The sequence below is a fragment of the Seriola aureovittata genome, chromosome 4 (genome assembly GCF_021018895.1).
Source record: "Seriola aureovittata isolate HTS-2021-v1 ecotype China chromosome 4, ASM2101889v1, whole genome shotgun sequence".
Taxonomy (NCBI): Eukaryota; Metazoa; Chordata; class Actinopteri; order Carangiformes; family Carangidae; genus Seriola; species Seriola aureovittata.
Window position 1 is genome coordinate 9,715,575 of NC_079367.1, and position 26,467 is coordinate 9,742,041.

The 26,467-nt window shown below is 42.0% G+C and overlaps 1 protein-coding gene and 1 long non-coding RNA gene across 16 annotated transcripts in view; one reads left to right on the plus strand and one right to left on the minus strand.

The window, feature by feature from the left end:
* gramd1bb (GRAM domain containing 1Bb) overlaps window positions 1–26,467 on the plus strand; it is a 98,360-nt gene that overhangs the window by 62,955 nt on the left and 8,938 nt on the right. For 7 of the 14 annotated variants that reach the window (XM_056373483.1, XM_056373489.1, XM_056373497.1 and 4 more), the window contains 4 exons: window positions 12,565–12,775; window positions 17,335–17,358; window positions 19,834–19,854; window positions 20,547–20,570. In XM_056373483.1, the coding sequence (XP_056229458.1) occupies window positions 12,565–12,775; window positions 17,335–17,358; window positions 19,834–19,854; window positions 20,547–20,570 (280 nt within the window). Of the gene's footprint in view, window positions 1–4,852; window positions 5,661–6,147; window positions 6,271–12,564; window positions 12,776–15,656; window positions 15,678–17,334; window positions 17,359–19,833; window positions 19,855–20,546; window positions 20,571–26,467 lie in introns of those variants that run through there. The other 7 variants (XM_056373495.1, XM_056373491.1, XM_056373484.1 and 4 more) reach the window with 7 other exon arrangements.
* LOC130167377 (uncharacterized) lies at window positions 1,351–25,082 on the minus strand. 2 transcript variants are annotated; one of them, XR_008827287.1, is made up of 3 exons: window positions 24,324–25,082; window positions 3,005–3,263; window positions 1,351–2,821 (listed from the first exon to the last, which is right to left on the minus strand). It is a non-coding gene; the product is annotated as an uncharacterized LOC130167377 (long non-coding RNA). The 2 variants fall into 2 exon arrangements; XR_008827288.1 differs by having other exon boundaries at window positions 1,351–2,827.

Consider the following 26,467-nt stretch of genomic DNA (forward strand, 5'->3'; position numbering starts at 1 on the left):
TTCAATATGCAAAGCATTAGAGAAGGAGAAGGGAAATGCATTCAGCATTAACTGTAGGTGAACTGCCGGTCGTTCAGCTGCTCCTTGATATCTAATATGGTCATCAGACGCGATGATTAAGCCCCTTCCTGTCCGCAGAACTATTTCTAGCTGCTCAGAAAACAAAATCATGAAATGTCCAGAGTCAAGGGTTTATGAGGGATGGACTGGGAGACTTGGAACCAACTGCCTCACAGATAAAGCACTGCACCATCAGACTGGGCCACAATGGACCTCCAAGTTCACAGCAGGGGCTCTGCAGTGAGGAGAAACTGCAGAATTGCTTCCCTCCTGCCCACAGCTTATTAACTCTCTCTCTCTCTCTCTCTCTCTCTCTCTCTCTCTCTCTCTCTCTCTCTCTCTCTCTCTTCTCTCTCTCTCTTCTCCTGTCCCCTTTTCCTTTTTTTATTACTGAATCCTTCCCACAACCCATTTGTCATCGCTGATTATACTCTATATTGTTCCCTGCCACACTCCTCTGCCTGTACCCAATATAACCAACCTATTTTTCCTATCTTTGGGATGTGATGGGATATAATTGATGATGCATTGATTTTGTAATGTTTGATGAAGTAACTGAAGAAAGCACAGCACAGCACTTAATGATAAAGGAGTTGTGTCTAAACTGGCATTAACTGTTCATGTTAATACAATATTACAGTTTGCATTAACCCCACATTAATGAAAAATATTATAAAGAAGCAGACAATGTGTTGTAATTATAAAATAATATTAGCGGACAGGCAGGTTTCCCTTGAGCCTCATTATTAATGGACTGGAAGTTGCATTCAGGGACAGACAGTCATGTGTACCTCTCTGTGATGGATGTCTGATGAAAAGACTTCACATTAGCGTTCCATATGCTCGTTTCTCAAATTAAGCCTGTCCAAACAATAAGGCCATTTTCCATTAAGCTTTTTAAAAGCACAGCCAGATCCTGCTCCCCTCCTCCCTATCATGAATCACTAAGGCTACTGTATACCAGCAAAATAGCCTCTTGCTTACCAAACCCATTCTCCTTTAGTACAGTAAACTATAGAACTTATCAGCTTTTTAATGGCTCTCTGCTACAGACACTTTAGGAATCCATATATTTTATCTGTCTTATCTACAAGCTGAAGCAAACAGTCTAGCACGGCTCCCTGTTTTTATTATTCCTGCTAGCATGCATAAACAACTAAATGGCACAAGCTGACATCATAACAGTACAGCTGAGGGATAAGCGCCACCTTTTAATGTGCTTCCAAGTTACAGGTTCATATTCAAAGGAAAAAAAAACGAATTATTTGACCATTAAATACAGCAATGAAATCGTGTGTGAGAAAACGTTTATTTATTTAGTCAGCATGACAGTGGATATGACATGCAACACGAGTCCCAGGCTGGGATCAGACCATGGATGTTGCAGTCATTTGGCATGCACCGTAATCATTCGGCTACTGGGACGCTCCTTGAAATAGTAATAACTTCTTAGAAGTAAAGTCCACAATGAATTGATGTGGAGGTGATGCATATTCGTCCCGCTGAGGTAGATAGATAGAACTCTGTGAGCATCAAAGCCTCCTGTGTGGGATGTATTTGTGAAGTGAATAGTGATGTGATGCCTAAAGTGATTAGTGGCATTTTTGATATAAAACGGTATATGAATAATTACATTTTCAGACAGTGGCGAACACAGGAAGCTTGAAATTCAGTTACAGTAAGGTCCATTTTTTAAAAACCAAAACGTTCTGTATCTCTAATAAACACAGTGCTGACAGTGCAAGAATTCAACTTTCATCTTTCATTTGGGGCTTTCCTCCAAGCACTGTAGCACCTTTATTCAATGTGACAAATGTTACAATATTTCACCCTTACACTTCCTCACTTCACCTGGTTTCTCCTCCCTCATATGCACAATCTCTTTCTGTCTATCCTCTCTCTGCTCACCGCTCTGCTTCCTTCCGCCTGCATATCCCCTGCAGATGGCAGTGGCTGTGTCCCATTCCACTGGGACAAAGTGTCCCACAGGGGCTTAATCCGGTTGCCAGTTTCCTGTCCCCTCCCGCCACTCTCTGACATCTCCACCGAGTCCTTAAATTACCTCACCGCGCTGAGTTGTGCTCTTGAATTTAAATCAGTGTTTAATTATAGCTGCTTTTAAAACAGGTTCCCGTACCCAGAGGTACAGTAGGTCATAGCTTCAATGAGAACTCAAAAATTGTCTCAGGCCTGTCTATGTTAGGTTGCCACAGAGTGAGGGTAATTAAGCATTTTAATTAAGCCTGGGACTAAATACTAAAGTTATGCTCTCAGGGCTGGATTTAAATAGTTTTTAGGAAGGGTAATGACACACGGCACAGTGGTTTTCAAACTCTCCTCATACACAACCATCAACATAGAAAATGTTGTGTTCTCATCTTTCAGATATCTTCTTGCTGTGGGTAAAATGGAGATATCAGCCGTCAGGGCCCCACTGTCACACGCTCCTGTCACTCCAAACATGTTCACAGCAAAGTGCACTTAAAGTCCAGGCCTTTGTAGATAACTAATTGTGTGTGTTAATGCTTCATGCAGCAGCAGCAACCCCACAGCCCCGGACACACAACACAAACACGCACCCTCCTCCGGCTCTCCCTTTCTCCGTCTAGTTGTGAACACTTCAAGTGGAGGTGCACATGAATGGTTTGACGGGCTGCCATGGTAACTGCACGGCCGAGACTCAGTCGGGATGACAGACATTTCCGACCCAGCCAGGCGTCGCCACATTGGTGTTGCTATGACGACTCGGTAAACAGCACGCCTTCATCTCAAAAAGATGGAGAAATTTGTCGTTAGTATTATGGGTGTGTTCGACTTGAATCTACACCAGTATTAATAGGATAGAAAATGAAATTGAAACTATTCAAGGCTGTCAGATCTGTCAATCATCAGTAGTTAAGATGAATGAATCAACAGTTATATACCATGGCTATTCACTACATACCATCTCTGTGAGTGTGTGGTCAATCTGACCATCTGCGTGTCCCCTGGGTGCAACAACAATGAGAACAGAGGTCCCCTAAGTAGGTCAGTTGTTGGTGTGAGGCTGGGCAGGCTTATCTGGGCACACAGTGGTCCGGCTCAGTGGTCCAGCTCTCTTTGTTCCACAGCACGGATCCGTTCAGCGCTCCCACAGAGGCAGCCAGCACTGCTGCAGCCCTGGGGTCAAGTCTTTCCAGCAGCACAGCTCAGGGCTCCGTTTGCTTCATAATAAAGACACAGAGGTGATTACTGACTGTGGTAATCTTCATGTATGTGGGAATGGATTATCTTAAAGTTACCTCTCCTGGCGTGTTCATAAGACCAGCCGTGTGTTGGTTTAGAGTTAATAGGATGTCACTCAAAAAAGAGGGAGAGCAGTGGAAATGATCTACGTCTTATTTTAGTCCGAAACAGTGTATGAGATGATTTTAATAAGTAAATAGTACTCTCTTTCTTTTAAAGAAATGTCTTTCTAGGTTTCACGCATAGAGACTGTAAATGCTACAATAGGTGTGTAATCCACCATAACAGTGGTAATCCAGTAATGGACACCCAGTTCCAGCCCTGTGGATAAAGCCTTTCATTTTCTGCAAGAGCTGATTGACTGATGAAGGTGGAAAAGTTCATGTATTGCAAACTAATGTGACACAGTGCAATGGAAACACACTTATAATGTGGCTCAGGCATGTGACTAATGCTCTGGAAATTTGGAGATGGAGACCTGAGTTTTTCCTGCTTTGGCATTATAACATGTCCTCCATGCAAAAAGGGGTCAATCATAATTCAAAATCTACTGTTGTTATAACCAGAGCTGCCATAAAATAGAATACTGTGTGAGCATAATTCTGCTCTTTTCAATTCCGTAACTGGAGTTTAAACAAGCTCAGAAACACCATGACCGGTGTAAAGTAACTGCGTTAAACTTCATACAGAGATTAGAAAATTAAGTCTTTAAACTGCTGAAGGCAAGAAATTAGGTTCATCTGAAGTTTAAATCACCATTTCCATATGTATCTAGGAGCATATTTAGTTAATGATGCAGTGGTTCCTGCAAATGAAATACTAAATAAATATTGGTGAAATCAACTGAAGTAAGCACTTTACACTGCGGCAGGAATGACTAATGACCAATGCTGCTCTTGGTGATGCGTTACAATACAGTTTGATGCCACACAACGTTCAGAATAGATGGTATAGATGCACAGTGGTTAATATTCCATATTTTCTTTTGTTTGCCTTTATTTATTGAACCACAGTCGGAAAGCAATGGCCTCAAGGGACAGTGAAGTCGAACAAAATGTAAGTTAATATATTAATTGGGCGTTCATTAGAATTATTTGTTGGATATTGGCAGGATGCAAGAAGTGTCTAAAGCAACAAGTATCACGTCACAAGGTTGACGTGATATATCAGTATTGACGATTACAGTGGTATTTAGAAAATTAAATATTGATATTGCGTTCATAATACTATTATTTATATATATGGCAGATGCTAGGCCTTGTGGGTCTTGTTCTTTTTGTATGCTTTTGTACAGTTGTGGTTACAGACTCTCTTTCCACCTCCTTACGCTTGTATTTGAGTCTGAATCATTTGCCTAAAATTATTAGTCATTATTATTGATATTATTCCAATTTTCTATAGATATGATGATAATATCATTATTGTGAATATCATGATGTCATATATCTATAGTTTGTGTATGTATAGTTTGTGTGTGTGTGTGTGTGTGTGTGTGTGTGTGTGTGTGTGTGTGTGTGTGTGTGTGTGTGTGTGTGTGTGTGTGTCTGTATGAAACCACAAAGCCTGGGCTCACTTATTGTGTGATTTAGAAGGAGCTTCGAATGTAAAGTGACCTGAATGCCGGTGATGTCAGCCCCTCCATTCATGAAACACATGAATAATTGAGGAAGCAGCAGGCTCAGTGCACCAGCACCAAGTAGAGGTGGAATGCAAAGTGAAAGCCATCTCTTTCCTCTCTCACATTTGCCGTGTCTCTGTCTCTCACCCTCGCTCGCTCGCTCTCTCTCTCTCTCCTCTCTCTCTCTCTCTCTCGCTCTCTCTCTGTCCGCTTGCACATTCTCCCTCAATCTCCTTCCATCTATTGTCAGTCTGCGCCCGTGAAATTCTGTGAACGAGGAGCAGAAATCGCGAGAGAAGAGCCTTGCTTGGATACTAGCTGATGCAGTGATCGGGCCGATGATCCAACGGCTGGCAGAGCGGTGGAAGAAAAGGGGGGAATGGAAAAGTGCAGGTTGTTAAGAGAGAACAGGAGCTTATCAGCCTCAATTAGACAAAGGGGGACAGAGTGAATGATAGAAAGAGAAGGGGGGAAAAAAAACTCCACCTGTCGGGAAATTACATTCTTTTTATCTCCCTCTGCTGCGTCTGCTTCCTCCTCCTTTTCCTCCCGTCCTCCTGGCATGCTCCGGAACTCATTCACCCTCCTCCCCTTTATCCCTCATCCCTCTCTCCTCTCTCTTCTTCCCCCCTCCTCCTCTTCCACCACCTCCTCCACTCCTTCCTCCTATGCCTCATCCACGGCTCCCGCTGTGTGAATGAAGCCGTTTGCAAAGGGCTGATCGCTGCGGAGCGGCTCTCTACATGGCTACGACCAGGTTAGTGCTGGGAACAACTGCCTGCCTACCTGCCTGCACTCAGGCAAAATTACATGAAGCCTGCATAATGATTAGTTTGCCTGCTTGGCAAGATCAGCATGTACTATTTAGAAGGAGAGTCCAAGGAAGAAAGGGGTGGGGGGCAGCTGCACCTCAGACCACCAATGCCTCTTCTTTGGCAGGTGGTGTTAAGGGCGATGTAAGCTGGTTATTAGGAGATCAGAGCTGGCCAGGGAAGATCAGTGGCCCTAAGCCTGCTAAAGAAAATCTCCCTGCCTGCCTCTTCCATCTTCTCTCTCTCTCTCTATCTCTCTCTCTATCTCTCTCTCTCTCTCTCTCTCTCTCTCTCTCTCTCTCTCCTCTCTCTCTCTCTCTCTCTCTCTCTCTCTCTCCTTTTATCTGCCCAACTACCTTTCTTCTTTTATACTGAGAGAGAAAGGAAGGTGGAGTGCACAGTCCGTGGGATGATCCGCTGGATGAACAGCTCATTACTGGGGGCTGCCTATGAGGACATGGTGGTGTTTGAGTGTGTGACGGTGGCCAATGAGGGCTGTCGCTGTCTTGAGGGCTGCTACGGCGAGGTGTTGAGGGACTGTGTCTTTCAGCAGGGGTATGGCGGTACAAGGGTGTGTGTGTGTATGTGAATGTGCATGTGTTAAAGCCAGTGTTTGTGTTCAGAGAGAGTGGATGGGTGGGGTAGGATGGGTCTGGTTATATTATACAGTCCATGTGTGTATTTAAATGTGAAAGTGTTTGTAATATTTTGTAGATTATGTGTGTGTTGTGATATGAATTTCATCATTTCAGTAAAAATGGAGGGAACTGTCTCGTATTTCTGCAATCCGTCGGCGTATGTACTCTGTGTCCACGCGCATGCCCATGTTTATGTCTGCTTCTGTGTACTGTATGCGCATTCCTGTGTGTGCATGCGCAGTGGCTGCTTTTGAGCGTGGTGCTCCTCATGGCTTTTTCAAACCAAGCGGAGCTGAAGGGCCACTGCCAGATGGGTATTTTCCAGGGTCAGCAAAACTGTGAAAACAAGTGGGGCCCTCAGAAAGGCCCGGAACTCTGTTCTATTGTGAAGCTGAGCGTTTGGACAGCTTGAGCCGGTTGGATTTAGGGCTTTAGAGCTTATTTAAAGAAAAGACTGTAACAAAGTGGCGCAAGCAGCGTGCTTCTCTCTCTCTCTCTCTCTCTTTTTTGCACTCTATATGTAAGAACTTGACCTATTTTGAATGACTCTGACATGCGGGGATCCTGTTTGATCAACACCTTGAAGTCAGTCTGTCAGTCTGTCTGTCTGTCTGTCTGTCTGTCTGTCTGTCTGTCTGTCTGTCTGTCTGTCTGTCTGTCTGTCTGTCTGTTTGTCTGTCTGTCTGTCTGTCTGTCTGTCTGTGCCCAGCTCTGTAATGCAGATGAGTTGCACGCTCAAGCCTCTGGGACCAATCGCTCTCGCACAGTATGCAAATGAACACACTGTGCTGCAAAATGTGAGATTTTATGTTTTAATAATCAAGAGAGATGTTAACAGTGGTGTATGTAGTAACTTTGGATCAAAATAAAGATGTGATTTACTGTCTGTACCCCCATTGTGGACCATAATGTTTTGGGTTTTTTTACTGGGCTTCGTTACGGGACGGGTTAACAACTTTCTTTGTAATATCAAGGGGTTCTTTATCTGTGTATTCATGTATTTATTATAGCAGAACTATAGAATTTGTTAGAGAAATTTGACTTGATTAGGCCTTAAGCCACTTGCAAGTACACATGAAAAGAAATATTGCTAACTACAGAATGAATACACACAGCTATTATAAAATAGCATAAATTATAATTATAGATATTTATCTCAAGAAGTTCAGAAATCAGTCACCAAACGATCAAAATCTAAGTCCCTGTGGGACACGATGATTCGTCTGTCACATTGCCTCCCTGCTGTATTCCCCACACAGACGGCATCTCTTAACAGCAGAGCTGCTGAAGTATATTTAGTCACACTCTGAATATTTAAACCACTCTCTTTTCACTGTTGCTATAGTGATATTCAGTCTAAGCTGAGCTTTGTTTGAGCTATGTAGTTGTGTGGGCGGCACACTAAGTGATATGACTTTTTAATTGTGAAATTGTTTGTCAGCTGTCTCTCTACAGTAAATCAGTTGAAGTAGATGCAGATCACTTAATCAATGCAGCTCTATGACTCGATAGCTCAAGTGAGTGGTGCTGAAAATTTAGAGAAAATAAATAGTGCATTGTGTTTTTGTTATCATTACAACCCAGGGTATGTTCTTCTTCATGGCATCAAAATAACTCAAACAAACTGTACGTGTAAATCATGTACAGTTCATGTAGCAACAGCTGTGTGTATTATTCGACAGCTGCAGAGCTCATTGTGCTGTTTCGTTTAACTCCCCGAGCATTACAGTCCAGAGATAATGTACCAGCAGGTACTGTTGCTTTATGGCAAACTCTCAGCGTTTTTGTTTCATGAAGCAGTTACCCACAAAGCATCTGTGATAGATGCTTTTGTCTACCTCTCTGCAGGCTAGCGTCAGCTGCATGTTTGCTCCATCCACACCACCATGCTGGTTCAAAGAGCAAACTGTTGTGTGAATGAGTGATCGGGCTTAGTCATTCATATGCTGATGATGGATCCGTGTTCCCATTGTTTACTGCCGTGTATCTGGAAAGGGGAGGCGGTCGGTGAATTCCTCTTCCGCTAAAAACAACAAGTGGAGGTTCCTGTACCAGAGATATCCTGTCAGTTTTTGCGTGGAGGGAAAGTAGGAGAGATGATCTAGATAATGTTTTGGTTTATGTATCAGTTTTTTCTCTCTCTCTCTCTCTCTTACTTTTCTTCAGTTGGAGCATTTGTTGCTCAACTACAGCTCTTAATTATTAAAGGTATTGCACCTCAGGCAACCTTTAAAAAAAACTTACTGTTATTTTTTATGTATCTAATATTTGGGTTAACTCCCAGCCCCTTTGCCTAGAAGGTGAAGCCACTGATCGAAAGATTTAACTTTTTAATCATGTAATTAATGACCTCACAGGGCCTGGACTTAACCTGACACTGTCCCTCAACCCCACCCAGTCTTGCACCTTTTGACCCTGACCTTGTGTGTGTGTGTGTGTGTGTGTGTGTGTGTGTGTGTGTGTGTGTGTGTGTGTGTGTGTGTGTGTGTGTGTGTGTGTGTGTGTGTGGTGTGTGTGTGTGTGTGTGTGTGTGTGTGTGTGTGTGTGTGTGTGTGTGTGTGTGTGGTGTGTGTGTGTGTGTGTGTGTGTGTGTGTGTGTGTGTGTGGTTTTCAGCATATGATGAAAGCTGACTGGAAAAGAACATCACTGTCACACCGTTTGAAGAAGATGGCCTCTGTCTTGTGCAGTACATTGTGTACATGAGAACATGCAGTGGTGGTGGATGCAGTAACTGAAGAGTTGGGAACACAGTGCTACATATGGTGGAATGATGGCAAGGTTGTTAGAAAATAGTGATTGGCTATGCATTTCTGGGTAGCATGTTCAGACGGGAGGTTGTTGAAGACTTTAAGCTTTTGCCACAAGGTGCAGCAGTCCCAAGTTCAAATGCAAACTCAGTAATATCTGTTACTATTCTCTAAATAGATTTGCTGCTCATTTCTTAAAAACTGGCATCCATGTTGCTAATAACAAACACATTCTTAATACATCCAACTGTTGGATCAGGCACAACAAAGCACAACAAACTTGCACATTTAGCATGATTTCATACACTCTATACTCTGCTACTGAGAAATGTTGACCCTCTTTGTCAGGTTGCACCTCTCATGATTGCACCCGTCATGGTTGATAGTTGTCAACAGCATGTGGAAAGATAGCCTACTGATTATAAGCTTTGATCCGAATTACCATACCATGTATTGTCACCTCTCCCAGTCAAGTTGCACATGGTGCACATACACAATCTATAGAAACGACGCTAAAACAGGAGTCTAATTATTATTTATTTATAATTGTTGTTACTTTTGTTTTCGTAATTTAAAATGTTAGAGTCCTGCCTTCACTGCAGTAAGTATTGATGCTAACTCACAGTACAGGCAGACCGACCAATAGAAGTCCCTATGGCCATAAGGTCACAGTCAGAAAAAGGACCTGCACCTGCACCACCTTAGTATTTTAACTGGCATGCTACCACAATCACTTAAGTAACTAACTTTAATTCATGATTTTTTAAATACACGTGCCTATATGCTGGATTAAAACGTGCGTCTGCTTTCATCAGGGTGCCTCTTATGGTAAATTTGTGAAAAATATACTTTTGAGTGCACAAAATGTTCTCCTCCTGTGGCCTTGTTTCGAGAATTTTTTCATTTTAGACGGATGAGAACAGTCCCAAAAGCTGCTCCCAGGAGTAAATTGATGACCTTGGACAGGACATTCAGAATGGCCACAAGCAAATGTACAGCATGTTTAATAAGCCACGAACAGCATATGATGATGAAATCATCCCGGAAGGAGATAACACATTTTATTAATGTGTTTCTCTGACCGAGGAGAACTGTGACCCAGAGTAGGAAATGATTCAGCGACACTGGACAAACTGAACCGGAGGGTTTCCACCAGCCAGTACCTGACATGTAGAAAGATGAGATGTGGCCACAGTTCGCTCTCTTGTGTCCTGCTGCGTAGTGAGCACTACTGAATGGCAGTCGCTCATCATATGTCAAAAGATAAGCTGACTATTGTGGATGTCTCCAAAGAGGTGTATCTCTTTGCAACATATCCTGGTTTTAACAGTTCTCAAACTTACTTTCAGGGCTGCATCTAATGTGTTGCTATGGAAACAGCCAATAGTCTGCAGGGTTTTTCCGCAGTGTTTTATAGTGGAGGCAGGCAGCCGCGCCTGAAATAAAGACCTCCTCTGCTTACGTCATAAAAAATGAATATACTTATGAATTAAAAAATGAACATCCAAGGAGAAAGCACAGGTACTATTTCACACAACAATTGCCATATATTTAATGATTAATGTGGATGTTCTTTAGGACATCATCCACTAACAAAATCTATCACAAGATGAGACGCGGCAGGATCTGGGCGGCTCATCACCTCTCCTTAACGTATTTCCTTGCCTGCTTCATTTGTCTGACAACTTGCATTGGCAGTGTATGTTTGTGTGAAACCCAGACAGTCTCCTGGTTCAGACAGAGATTATCATGCATGCTGAATATCAATGCACTCTGCTTCCTACCATCTTAGTGCGCATGTGTTTGCCCTGATGGATGACATACACCACTTGAAAATCAAGAAATTAATACAAAATATATGAAAACTGTGCCTAAGATACAGTAATTACGGATAAATAGAAGCACGGTGATCACTCTGCACTAAAGAGTCGTCCTGCAAATTTACTCCTAATCAGGTCAGTAGGGACTAATCAGTTGTCAGTGCAGAGTACACATTGTACAGCACAGTCAAAATGATCATCCCCTGAATAGCAAACCATTTGGTAATCATATAAATTGATGTCAGAGGCACCATAATATACCAGACGTGCATTATCTGTCCCACTGCATTAACCAGCTGTGAGGGCTCTGTGTTGCCTTTTAAAATCAAACAACTACTGGTATGTCAGACCCTGACAGTGGGACAGAAGCTGTCAACGCTGCTCTTTATGATTCAGTGCTCTAAGCTGCAATGAAGTCTAGAATGTAACAGTAGATCAGTAATTCGTGGCCACTAACAGCGGCCATTGGCTGGAGGTGACGCAATGGCTTGCATAATGCCATGTCAAGTAACGGAGCCTGGCGGGCGCACTGCCACACAGATCACTTACAGACGCTTTTGTTAGCTTCTGTCATTTTGAGGAGAAGGCTTCTTGCTAAGCCACTGGTGTGTGTGTGTGTGTGTGTGTGTGTGTGTGTGTGTGTGTAATAGAAGAGAGAGTGTCTAGTGGTGGATCAGAAAGGCTACCTGATAGTAACTTAGTGTAAAATGAAAGAACAGGGACTACCTGTCCTTCCACTTGGCTGGAGAGCTGTTAGTGGAGGTATTAAAGTAAATCCCCATGTAAAAGTCAACACGTACCATAATTTTAGATAACAGAATCACATGCTATAGGCCTGCTTTAACAGCCAGAATGATGCTTTCCACCTGGTGCTGTATCTTTGATCATTTAATCCTTGTTATGTCTCCCAGGCTTTGCTGCAAGCATGGAAACTGTTTTAGTCTTTCAGGGAAAAAGATCTTTCATTATCACATGGCCTCATATTTTACAGGATTTGAAAGAAACCGCTCAATAAATGTCAGGGCCGAGGCAATTTAGGTTGGTTGTTTTTCCAGACTCAGTAAATTTCTTAATAGAATTGAGAGTGGGCTCAAAAACAAACGTATCAATTTCACTGCTGCTTTCAAATGCGGCATTAGTGAGAGAATCCTCAGTACATGTGTGTAAAGGTGTCTTTCTACCTATGTTTCCCTCACTGCTGCTGCTGCTGCTGCTGCTGCTGCTGCTGCTGCTGCTGCTGTTGTTGTTGTTGTTGTTGTTGTTGTTGTTGTTGTTGTTGTTGTTGTTGTTGTTGTTGTTGTTGTGGTGGTGGTGGTGGTGGTGGTGGTGGTTTCCCTTATTAGCTCAGCTGTTATTAGTCAGGTAAGCACATGGTGCTTCAAGCCTGTTAAGCCACATATGATGTAAGTCTGAGGACCCTGTGTGTGCTGTGCTGCTGTCCATACTCGCCTTTAAACTTATGGCACTACCATGCATGGTGCTTACACTGATTTATCCAAGCAGTGTTTGTATGATTTCTGCGATGCACTTTTGTCCTTTTACAGGCTAGACTCTATATTTCATGTTAGATTGAAAGTGCAGTAACAATTAAAATGATGAAGTAGATATTTTCCTTATCACTCTTTCTTTTTCTTTCCTTTTAGCACTGCCAGTAACTCAAACAAGAGCACACCTGCCTGCTCACCAGTCCTACGTAAACGCTCGCGCTCTCCCACACCGCAGACCCAGGAGGGTGAGAACATGGTGGAGAAGGGTTCAGACCACTCCTCTGACAAGTCCCCCTCCACGCCTGAGCAGGTTGTCCAGAGAACATACTCCCTGCAGTCAGCACGAAGCGGGGGAAAGAACTCAAAGGTGAGTGACCAGGCGATGCCCCATTAACTTCTTTTGAGTGCCTTTTTTGATACAAACGAAAGTTAGCCTCACAGTTTGAAGTGTGGTGCAGTTTCAAATATATTTAGTATCTTAGTATCTCTCAGTATTTTGAATTCAAACATTCCACATAAGGTTCACAGCTCTGTGAAGAACGCTCAACAGTGTGTCCTTTCCACTGAAAAGAGTCTGCGCTGTGTAGAGAGCTTCCTGGTCGAGAACCCTAACGTTTACACATAACGGCTGTCATGAGAGATCCCACCGTGGGACACTAGGTGCTGATTTCACAGACATGGATTAAGAGTAGACTGATCACTTCTTTGACACTATGAGTTAACTCTGACCATAAAACCAGCATTACAACTGATTACACTTGTTACATGCACTTAGATGCAATTAGTAAAAAAGCATCAAAGTGAGGGTGCAACCAGCGTAAATGATTTGTTTTTTTTTTTCAAGTAAGAATACGACATGTTATCTTTCTTGCATTGGATTATATATTGTATTGAGTGAAGTCTTTCTGACTGTTATAGCCGAGATGATGTGTAACCTCTTGTTGACTGTATGCAGCCAGTCATTAACTGTGACTGCATAAATACGTCAGAGTTGTCTTGGCTTTATGATTTTATTTTTATTTTTTTCCCAGTGTGGTGACGTATGTGTTATTATTGGTTATTGACTTGTACATACTGATATGTAACTAGTGAGCTGTAACTATCACTCTCCCGCCTCAGGAGAGATTGCACCCTCCTCTCCATTCCAGCCTTTCATTTTTACATCTCATTTACTCCCCAGTATGTAAACTCTTTATTTCTCTCGCTAAAACTTCAATTGAATAATAGAAAGGACAGAGGAGTTTTGAAATGCTGCTGTTCAGTCTTATCTTCAGACCTGTAATTAATTAGTAAAAGCCTGTTTTACCCCTTCACAGAGCAGAGTTTGTGTGAGTTGTCCCACACGATGAATTCGAGCATAGATAAAGAGTCACATCGTCAAAACCATGGGCACTTGTTTACTCACTATTGAGATTTGCTAGAATTAGATGTCCAAACCAGAAGAAGAAGAAGAAGCTCTGAACTCATATCCATGCTTCAGCAGACAGGACCAGGCAGGGATACAGTTTGGTCCCCACTGTCATAGTTAAGGCTTTAAATGAGGTGCAGCAGCTAACAGCAGCAGTATGTCTTCATCAAAGTACTACAACATCATGCTAGCTGTTTCTGCTGCTTGTAAAAACCTACCATACCAACTAAAACCATGTGCTCCACACCAAATCCCTCCTAAACTAGTGATATGTGTTACCTCAATAAAGATCATTTTATTTTAGACTATTAGTTTGTTCACCTGTTAGATGGGTCTGCCTACACACTTATGAACAGAATTTTCAGAAGACACTATGCATAGACAGATTATAACTGTTCGTCCAGGTAGGGTATTTCTAACATTTTATCATTGGCATTTTTTTTTCCTCCTGATTCTAGGATTGTTTTTGGACATGAATTCGGCCTAAAGATGTGATGAGAATGGTTTCGGGGTTCGTGTTAAAAGCATAAGTTCACGTGTTTTTACGTCAAGCAGTACTCAGGTGCTCATATGAACACTGAAACAGGCTTTACTTGCTGTAATCTTTCCTCCTGTTGCTACTGGCCATCAGTTGATCCTTTCGTACTGTGATGGGGACAAAATTCCTTGTTTAGCTGAAGCTAATATGAAGCAGTCTGGGGTAAACAGATTAAGTGAGTATCTTTGTATCTTATATCTTGTCTTTTTACTTACTACTAAATGTCCTTTTGTGATACTGTCTGTCTGTCACAGCTCAGCAAGGAAACACTGTCCAGGGAACCTAAAAGAAGGAATTTGGTATTAAAAAGACCCTAACATTGGAAGATTTGTCTCACTCAGAATGCTGACGCGCAGTATTAGCCACAGATAAACTTCACAATGCTTTTTTTTTTTTTTTTTTTTTTTACAAAGAACGAGATCTGTAGATTTTCTCCCATTCCTTACATTGACAGTGCTGTAGAAGGAAAGCAAGCAAAACCTCTTTCAATTTACATATATGCACATGAGTATCGTTTTAAGATGGACTTGAACAAATATGAACCTATCCTTTAACAGAAAGTTGGAGAACGTATTGTCATTGGCAGAGGTTTACTGTGTCGAGAGTGTTTTCTGGTTACTAAATAAAAACAGTATTGATTGTTGCTTGTGTTATATATATATTTATATATAGTTATATATATACTGTATATTTTGAAAGAGTTAGGCAGAAAAAGCTCTAGTGTGGAAGTGTAGGAGGACAACAGAAGGAGCAGCCTTGCATCTGTGGTCATCAAAATGGCACGAAGGTTTAAAAACCAGTTTTTAGGTGTTATTTAGGTAATTCCATTGGCATCATCCCCCCCTCACTACTGAAGCTGAAATCTAATCTTTCACACATTCAGGTTATTTCAAAGAAGGAGCATGTGGCTCTAATGTTTTGTAATGCTCAGCACTTATTTGAGCTCCCAAAATGTTAGAAATAAGCCATGACACTTCCTCCATCTTTTACCTCCTCATTCTGTCTTCATCTGTCTCTGCTGTTTTTAAATCACACATTGTTTTTGACTCTTTGTTTGAATCATTTTTTGTCTCCAAAACACAGTGTGCACGCCCTCTCTCTCTCTCTCTCTCTCTCTCTCTCTCTCTCTCTCTCTCTCTCTCTGCTGCTGCTGCTACATGCCATGTGATAATGTGTGCCATCTGATAATGACTGTTCAGTTCTTCTGTTGGTACTCTCAGCTGTTTCTTCTTGCAGTTGATTTCTTTCTAGTTTCATTTTTCTATCTGATTTTTCTTTGTTCTTCTCCTGATTGCATGCTAGTCTCACAAGCGACTTTCCAAAGTAAGCATTACTCTTTTTTCTGTTCTTCAAATATTCCTGTGCCCAGCCCCCCCCCCCCCCCCCCATGCCCCACCTCTTGTCTTGTGAGCTGCTCTGTGAAAATGTCCGAACCTTGTTTGCGATGCTTCACCCCGAACCCAGCCTGTTTCTGTGCACACTGCAACCATTACAAGCCCCATCTGCACTCACGATCACAGCAGATGGGCATTCCTTGAAACCGACGAGCCCACTCCGAACCTCACTCACTTCCTTTCCTTCTCCTCTCCTGTCCTGTCCTTTCCTTTCCTTTCTGGTGATATGCAATGTGGCAGTTCCTGATTACACTTTCAAATATTAACCATTGTATCCATAGTGCAAATAAATGTCACATCAGGATAGGCTGTTTTTTTGCTGTTCAAATGTAGTGAAATAAAAGAAAAAAATATAAAGGAAATTCACACATATATAATGGAGAAATGGAGCCTTATTTTCCAGATTGTGTCAAAGATTACAAGAATGAAAATGAACATTTATTTTGCAAATTCCAAAATAAACAACAGTGGAAATAATTGTCAAATTTCGTCTCTCTTCTCTGCTTCTTTTTTCCTACTTGGGCCTGTGTCCTATCCCTCTCTTTACAAACTTATCCCGTTGTTACATTTTGGCAATGAGAGCTTTATATCTGCCGTGCTGTGTGACTGCCTGGCTGCAGAGGGATAAATGCTTAAAAATCCTGCTAGGATCCCGGTCCAAAGCTCCAGGACTACATCATTATTTGAGCTGACTCTCTGTTGCCACATGAGAGAATCCGCCCTGCTCTTTTTCTCGCACCATCATGAGCCCAAAATCCCCCCTCCCCTACTTGTAAATGCACTGCAGACTAGTGTCACATTTTAGTGCATCGCCCATACCCTCGCTTCATTCATCTAATTTGCTACTTGTCAGACATCATCCCACTTATTTTTTTTTATTTTATTTTTTTTTTGTCACACTTCAAATGTATTGCTGAGCATATAAGGAGTCTATATACAGGGTCTCATTTGTGTTTTTATAGACAGAGACAGAAATAGGACAGACAGTGAAATACATGGAGGTTTTTAAATGGGAGTTGGGTGTGAGGAGCAGCCTCATGATGCTCTATTTGCTGCTATGCAGTTGCACAAACTGTTTCACGCACATACGCACATATATCCCAATCGATTACATCACTCCTCACTTCTATGCCACAGTTAACGCCCCCACCCCCCTCAATCCTCCTGCAAACACCACCACCACCAACCCCCCACCCCCAGTGAGCCTCTGTGGTCAGCAGTGGTCACATGACCCCAGATGGCGTGAGGTCGTCCCAGCAACGTGAGCTTGATCATCCAAGCCCTAATGCAATCCAAATAAAAGAGTGCATTCAGCGAAAACAGTGCCACCGTACTACCTCTCTGCAGAAAGGGCCCAGTGATGATGACAGAGACAATGATACAGCAATAATCTACCAGGATTCTCATGTAACATATGAGCTACGTTTTGAATCAGATTGAGCAGCAGAGTAACATGTCCAATGTCGGCCCTCAGAGAATACTGCTACTTGGTCCCTCAGCTTCTTCTCTCTCATTCACTATTTCTTTGTGGTCTTGTTGCTCACTGCTTTGGTTAACATTTTGTTTTCTCTTTAATTTTCTTTCAGTATGACAGACTAAACCTGATTAAAGTAAGCATTTCTTCTTGTTTTCATTTGACCCATTGACAGTCCCCGCTGGCCCCCATTAAATCCCCCGGCCCTGCACTTCCTCTGTAGCTGTGCGACTGTAGGATCCCCTTTGATAGTCTCAGTCCCTCGTGTCCTTTCCAATGCTTTCCATCCCCTAAATTAATGTGAAAGGACAGTGGTTTGTCAACTGTGTAAAGCTGTTAATTTTTTAATTGTCTTTATGTTGAAGATTCTATATTATTTAAAGCCAGTTTGAATTTGACATTCGTAGCTCTTTTTTTTTTTTTTTTTGAATCTGAAAATGGACGCTACCCTAGTATTTGCAGTGATAGGGCAGGTCAGTGGGGTTTAAAACCATCACGTGCACAATTTACTTTCTATATTAGTGCCTTTCCAGCTTTTCTGTTGATTCATTTTGTAATAACAAGACAGCCACAGAAGTATTTTAAAAGGTCTGTTTGCCATCAGAACAGAGACACAGTTGATGTTTTAACCCTAAATTCACTTTTTGATTTAATGACAGATGTTAGTTGAAATTTGGTCTTTAATAATTCTTTTGAAGCCATGATTCCAGCAAAATTCAGTTTTGTAATTCACATCCCTGTTTGTGGTAAACGAAATAATGTCGTTTAAAGTTATACAGACAGACCCAAACCACTGTATCAGTCACAGAGGAGTCGTAGACAAAACTCTGGTTAACTTTCAGGTAGTCTCTCCCTCTCTCTCTCTCTCTCTCTATCTGCACCTCTGTCTCTCTCTTTCCCTCCCTCTCACGTAAACAATCACAATAAACAGTCTCTCTCCGTGTAAAGAATGCCATAATAAATCTCACAAACTCACTAGCATGCAGTCACACAAAGTCAAACACAATGGCACACCACACGCATACACACACACAAACACACACACACACACACACACACACACACACACACACACACCTTATCCAGACAGTGGCCTCAGAGTAATTCCTCTCTCATGTCTCTGTCACCTTCAAATCAGATTAGCCCACATTAGGCCAGCTATCGTTACAGCCAGGCCTCAGGCCCGCTACTGCAGCTCACTGCTCGCTAACACCACACACTCTAGAGCCCCTTTTACACTGGACTAAAACACATGCTAACACCTGCTAACATCTGGCTTGTGAACCACAAAACCCTGTCAGACACACAGAAAACTCAGATGATCCCAGGCACAAAAGAAAAACTGAAATTATTGCAGGTTTTTGAAAGGAGAAATTTGTAATGAATAATGAGCTGTGATGCACATTATGAGGCCACTGGTGAGGCTGATAATCCAGCAGGTCCAAGTAAAACACATTGTCAGTCAGTCTTCAGTTCTATAGTCACTATTATCAGGTTAGCAAAAAAGCAGCAATGTTGAACAGTGCTCTTGTCGGGAAAAGACAACTATAACTCATCACAAAAAGATCTAAAATAGAAAAAAAAAAATCTTTTGTTAATATTCTTTTCTTTTTTTTTGTCGCTTTAACTTAAGATGTGGTGCTTTTATTTATTGTACTACTGTAATCAGACACTGGATATCACTTTTTGTCCCTCTCTCCCCCCTCTACCCCCCTCCTTCTTTCACCCTCTGAATGATCACCTGCATGTTTCCCCTGTGGGAATTTTGCTCATAGACTGTTAGAGCCAAAGGTGTGTGTATGTGGCTGGAAAATGTTGTAATATCATAGTCATGATTAAGATATATATATATATATCTCTGCTGCCCTCTGCTGTTATAAACCTGCAACAGACTCAACTGACTGTTCATGAAGAGCACACAGAATGATTCATTACAGGAAGTCAGGACTGAAACATTTGGATATGAATATCAACAAACACCCATTATAATTCATTTAATATGGTATGGTGCATTAAATATTATCTTCACACCTTCATTCAAAACCAAAGCTAAGAGGAGAGAGAAGAGAGAAAATTCTTTGAATAATTTCACAGCACTGAATCATTTCTTAGGATGGAGATTTGGACATAATTTAATTTTAACTGTATATCTAATGTGCTAATGCAGTATTTGGCAGGTTTGAAGTGAAAAAGTGAAATTACTTTCAGTTCCGTCAATACAAGAAGCAGATTTTCCTCAGAAACCCTGTTATTTAGAAAGATTCCTATAGTTTAATAGTGAGTGAACTGAAAGAGAATTTCACCCCTCCGTTTATCTCAGACACACGTCACTGGTATTTAAAATAGTGTCGATAACGTCCTGTGATTTCTGACAGGAAGGGTTGTGAGGTACAGTTTGACCTTCACGCCTGCTGGTACTTGTTATGATCAGGTTGATCATGTTTCACACCCGCAGTATGGCTGTATGAGCCCACGAGCCTTCTGCAGCACTTACTAGCTTCACAGAGTTTAATACTTGTTCTTTCTCTCTCACTCTCTCTCTCTATCTCTCTCTTTCTCTCTCTCTCTTCCTCTCTCCCCTCTCTCTCTCTCTCTCTTTCTCTCTCCACAGAAAAGCCAAAGCTGGTACAACGTAAGTCATACCTTGTTTTTATTTACATTGACGTGTGATTTTTGTGCGTCTCTTATGGGTGTATACGTCTGCTTGTGTGTGTTCACGTCACGTGGGTGAGGTGACTCCTGGAAGGGTCCTCAAGTTGTTTTAGTGATGAGTGCTGCTTACGAGTTGAAAGGTCATTGTCCTCAACCCTGTTTACTGGAGCACCAAATCACAAGTGTGGGTCACTGGTCCTCCAGGCGGGGATTAGCATGGGCTTAAAAGAGCAACAGGTGGACCTTTCTGATGCAGGCAATCGAGAGAATGGAAAGACTATCGTAGAACTTTCAATACTAGTTGTGATACTTAAAGTAATCTACCAAAGTTAATCCCTAATGGTACACACAGTGCACCAGAGTGTTGCAGTTTTATATTGCACCACTAGATGGAGTGCTAACACTGTTTCTGACCTCAGTATAATCCTCAGAGGTAGTCACTCACTGAACAACCCCTTAATGACTTTCAACCAACATTTACACTGAAAAGGAGCTTGTTGTGTTAGCTAAGCCCACAGAGTGGGTAAGATAGAGGGTGTTGACGTTGACACCACTCAGTGTCAAACCCTAGTTTCTCCATAAGTGTCTTTATTGGACTTTTTTCCTATTTTATGTTGCTTTATTTCTTTTTTTTTTATTCCCTGTGTGTACACTCTTCCCTTTTCTCCCTAGCATGAAAGACAACACATCCTGAGAGTAAGCATGACTTGTATTCTTGTACAACCCTGAATATCTTTCAGTCTCTCTTGCTCTGTCTCTTGGTTCTCAGAGCGGTGGGATGATAATATCCCTCCTGCCTGCCTGTTCCTCATTCCATTGACTTCGCTCAGTGTTGTTACCACCAGATAGCAAAGCCACACTTTGGAGTGAAGTGATTCACACATGTTAAAGTTGACATACCTTATATTTATGTCTACCTAAAGCCCGAACAATTTCAATTACAGAACAATTCCCAGCTATTGCTTATTTTCTGCATCCGAACTTGTGTTAGACTGTATTCTACAAGTCGCTCAGATGTGGTCAAATGCCTGTCACCACACAAACTTCTAAATCTGGTACGCAACAGGTGGTAACAAGCACACTGAGTTTCTCACTGTACTAAACAAATCAACAAACCATCACAAGGGCCTCTGGACGAGCCTTGAATGCCTTTGAACAACAGAGGAATGGAGCATGGTGCTTTAGGTCTCAGCATGCTTCCCTCCAGTCCAACTGCGTTTCCCATGTCCCAACAAACATGGACACTGGAACACTTTTTAGGTTTTAGGGTTCAGGTAAGACAACATGAGGAAAATACACGGAGCTCCATCCAGATAATGAAAATGGAGAAATGCTGTTAAGTTCAAATGAGGCTTGGTCCAACAAGTCCATACAACTTCTTAAATCCTTCTCTAATCCTCTCAGCTATAATAAACCACTCACATTTTCTTTACTGACCCATTGTTTGAAAGGAGCACCATACATAACACTCTGACACTGCTAATGTCTAACAGATGAAAATGTCATGTTTACAGATGACATACAGCACAGTATACATGAAGTGTACAAGAAGTCAGGACCACCTGCTCTTATCATCAAATAGACTGCAGACTTATGTTGCCAACCATTGAGTCCCAAAGTTCCGTTTTATTTAAGGATAAAGCAGGTGATATTCAAATTTTTTATTGTCAACAAATCTCATTACAAGACCATGAATTGATTCAAACTAACAAGCATTTCCTGTGTTTTTATTCCTCTGTGCCATAGAGTTCCACTGTTGTCCAAAAACTATAAAAAATAAAATCAGTGACATGTTCCTTAATTTCCATGAACACACACACTTCTTTATTTTGACTCAATCCCACATATAGCGTCCTGCTAACGGGAATAGTCACTACTGCAGCACATTGTGTGTCAACCCACAGCTGAATGTAGTTCCCAACAAGTGCACTTACCTCAGTTTGAGTAACATTTGCTAAATATAACAGTGCCCAGCTGTTAAACAAAGGCACTTAGCCTTTTCGTTTAAGTGAGACTATATAACCTTCGCACTGCAGCCACAAATGACAAGTGTGGGATGATGGTAAATACTAAAATATAGTTCAACAGGACTACCAGTAGAGGCTCTAATGTAATGTCAGCACAACAGTGTCTATTTAACATGAAATATTAACCAACATAAGCTACAGGTCATAGGCTACAAGACCAAGTGAGGCTTTAGGAACAAAACTTTTGAATGTACTGAACTAAGTGAGTGTGTTACTTCTTGTGAATTGAACATTTTAGTTGGAATAGATTGGGATTTGTTTTTCTCTTCAAAGTTTACAGGTTCTCACTTAGAATGAAACGACAGTATACACGGTATACAGTATGTGACCTGTTTTAAAAAAGGTTCAACCCTCTCTTCAGTATGAATTAATGGGCCTGGGGCTAAATGGCACAGACTGACAGGGTAAATCATAAAATATTGGGAAATGGCCTAACGTATTATTGATTTCGGTCTTTTCAAGGTATATTTGTATCGAGTACCATCAGCTTCATCCATTAAAACAAGAGAAAAATAAACCTGACAGTTGGTTTACAGTTTTTCACTTGCTTCCAATACGGCTTTCTGAAATCAAATCAAATCAAGTGAATTCAAGTGCTGTGAACTGTAATTATCAAACCACACTGACAGGTTTTATTTTTGGTTTTAAGAAAATACTAATTAAGTACTTCAAATGAGACCAAAATTGCTTGTTGAGATAGATGGGGGTTTTTTCCGTGTGGAACTGGCACTTTGAATAAGGGACTGTAGGATCACAATGGATTTGTAATGGTGAATGTACTGTGCTTTCTGAATGTACTTTAGTCTTAAAGGAAAAATGTTCATCTCAGTATTGGGGCTGTGTTCCTGATATCTTGTACACTCATCCTTAATCATAGAACAAACACAGCAGCACAATCAGTCAGTGAAATAGTTTCAATCGATAATTTGACTTGTTGGCTTTGACTACATGTAGGTCACACCTATGATGCGCCTGCATGTAGGAGATTGTATGCATGGTTGTCTGTGTGTGTGCACCTCTACATGGCAATGATGACCTCCCATGGCACTGAAACCACAGTGATTGAAAATGCATCCGTCCCGATGTGAGTTCTGAGCCTATTAGAGATATGCACAGTGGCCATCTTTCCTCTGAAAGTGTCTGTTTATTCGCTTTGCATCTACGCAAGTTTGTCGCAATGCTTCCATGGCAACTGACACAAAGGCTCTGGCAAGTTAGCAACATCGGAGGAAACAACACTAACAAACAAACAGTGCATGAATATGTGAGATTAGGATTTAACGCAATGAATCAATTACATTTGTTTAGATCTACACAGGTAAATGGAGCAGATAGTGTACGCCGGGCCTTTCACGTAGCTTCACTCGGATCGATACACGCTCAAGTTAAAAGCAGGACATGATTGTCGTTAACGGAATGGACATACACCTCCAGCCCTCACCCCCTTCAACACACTTGAAACCCCACCCTGCTTTACAGTACCACTCTCTTCCATCCCCTACTGTTTGTCCAGCAAGTTAATAGTTAACCAAATCCATAAACTTGGTGTGTCCACCTCATCACAAGTCTCATATTGTCACCTGAACTCTGGGTGCTGCATCAGTCACAATGGCCCCTTTCTTTGCTTGATATATAAGAGAGAATGAATTGAATGAGCAGGAAATAAAGGATGACTTTGATCGCAGACGCTACAAGGAATTTTGAGGAATGTTTTGTTCTGGTCAGCAGATGAACCCTCATTCCACGGGAATTTCATCCACATGATGTCAAGCCATTCTCAGTGTGGATGAAAGCTTTTTTTTTTTAGAGCTGAGCGTGAATGATCAGTACTGTTTTCCAAGACGACTGCTACTGAAGATTATTTTCCAAGGCTCATCTGTTTTTTCCCGCTTCAGATTGTCTCCGCGGTGTGTGGTTAAAAAGGAAGGATTGGGAAACAGTGCAAGGGGAAAGGTGGAAGTCATGGCCGATTTCCAGTGTGCAAATATGGGCTACACATTTGCTTCATCCAGCAGGAGTCAATGAAACCCAAGCTGTTGTAACATTGGTGTTTTGTTTTGTTTTTTTTTTATCATTGCTGCTGGGACCTCCACCACTATGTCCACATTCTTGACTCTTGAAATATATTTAGTTAAGAGTAGTGGGAGGACATGCACACCAATTGTTTGTTAAGAGCTGCTAAAATAGGAGCTGCAAGCTCTGCATCTTTCTCGCCTGCTAAGAAGAGTAACAGAGGGTGATCAAGTATCAGGAGTACATGAATGACCTCAATACCAGCGAGAAGGGAGCGAGCGAGACGCCTTCATACGCTCAACACCTTCAAATCATCAGCGCTCAGTGCTTTTGGCACCATTAGTTATATCACAGAAGCTTTTCATACATAAAACGAATGATTGAATGAAAAAGATAAGTTAAGACATACATACAGATTCTTTGTCCAGCCACTTCACCCTGCGATGTAAGCACTGGCCTGCAACCCAGTGTAGACCCTGTCAAGATTGATGGTGTTGTTTTGCAGGCGAAGGTAACTAGAGGTTATGCTCACATCTGTTCTCTGTAACTCAATCACTAGGTCAGACAGCAAGACGGACTCAACGCATACTTAAACAGACTCAGAACACTGGTTTCTCTTTTTTCCAGCCTTGTTTTCTTCCTTCTTCGCTGCATCTTTGTTTGTATTAGTCCTTCTCTCCACAAACTTGCTTCATTCTTTGCTGGTTGTAAAGAGGGTAACTACAAGGCACTCAGACCTGGACAGCACCACACACACACACACACACACATACACACACACATACTTACTAGGAGGAGTAAGCAGAAAAAAAGGAAAAAGCTACTGGCATGATAATAAAGGACTTGTTGGCCGGGGTTACTAGAGGGCAATGGCCGTAACTCGTCTGCCTGTGTGTGTGTGAAAGGAAGAGAGAGAGAGAGAGCCAGAGAACGACAGAGTGAGACAAGGATCATGTGGCTGGAGTGTGCCGTGTCCACCGCTCAACGCTGAAAGGGAGCAGCACCCAAAACAGGGGGCGGGTACTGCAGCTTCCAAACCACTGGACTCACCAGCTCTGTCTACTCTTATTTTCCAAAACCTACTGTAACTGACAAGTCCACCAACTTCAAGAGGAGTCCACTGGGGCCCGTTGTGGAAAATTTGCTTCCACCCAGGCGCCAAAAGGGATCTGGCGCGATGGATATGGAATTGGATGAGGATTGTACAATGTCAGACTGGGAGGCCGTGTTGGAGCTGGATGAGGCGTTGGCAGGGTGGCTTCTGCAGGGTCCAGCTAGAGGGGAGTGGGGTTGGGAGTGGGGCTGGGCTGCCTCAGACCTCCAAGACCCTGAGTGGGACACTGAGGACATCCCTGCTGTAAGTTGTCCTCCACTTGTAAGTTCAAAACAAAGAGAAAAAAAAAAAAAGGAGGAGAGTGAACAAAACAATGTTGGGAAGCTGGAAAATGTTGTGGTTTTCAACAGCGAAAAAGCTTTGTAGCAAGCTTTGTCTTTACTGTATGCTGCTGCAAGCGTAGCTCTATGGCAGTTCTCCACCACTAAAGAAAACAACTGGTTTGGTTATGAGTCATAGCTATTTGAATTCTCCCAGAGCTCATAGAGGCCTGTTGTCTGGAACGATCATCATATTACTGTGTGAGTGACTTGATGTGTAAACAGTGTAGGTGTGTTTGGTTGTTTCTGGAAATGGATTGTGGCTCTAAAAAGAATCATCCTGATGGTGTTGTGCAGTCAGTGCAGTTAATTTCAATCCCAGGCATTTTGTAAGGTTTCTCAGAGATGTCACTCGCATGATTTCAGAGCAGTTGTCCACACTTTTTGCAAAGGCGAAGAGAAGCAGCAACATATACAGATGAAGATGAAACACTTGTAGTGATTTTTAATGTGAACAAGATGTTCTTTTCCCACCAGCTCTGATCCAAAGGAATATGTATATTTTTTTCTTTTGTCTCAGTATACCTCATGTTACTCTATTGGCAGCTATTGTTTCCTGAAGTTTTCCTGTGGAAGGAAAGCATCTGGCGCAGACAGTGAGAGCCCTCGCTTCAGCGCTCACTTTGACAGTTTACATATTGCACTCTGCAAATAATCAAGTCTGCTGAAGCCAAGCAAAAGAGAAATTCTGATCATGTTAAATAGGATATCCTTCCCAGTTCTGGAAAGAATTTGTTTGACCAGGTTACTCAAACAACTGTGTTCGGTTTTGTTTATACTTGAGATTTCATCAGTTGTCCTTCCCCCTGTCACTAAACAAAAGCCTCATTGTCAGATACATGCTGCTCTGTAATGCAAATCTGAGAATGTGACTCTTATTATAACTGCTCGCTGTCACGGCAGCATGTGTATTGAATGATCTGCAGCGGGCTGACGTTTGGAATTGTGCTTTGAATCGCTCTGCTATTAAGTCTCATTAATGACTGCAGATAACTCAAGCCACATACCTCTGCTTGCCATTCACTATATGTCCATGTCCAGTGCTTGTCAAAATTCCCCACAGAATGAAAGCCATCAAACCTGTGGGTGGTTTTAACAAGGTTATCTCACATGCTCACA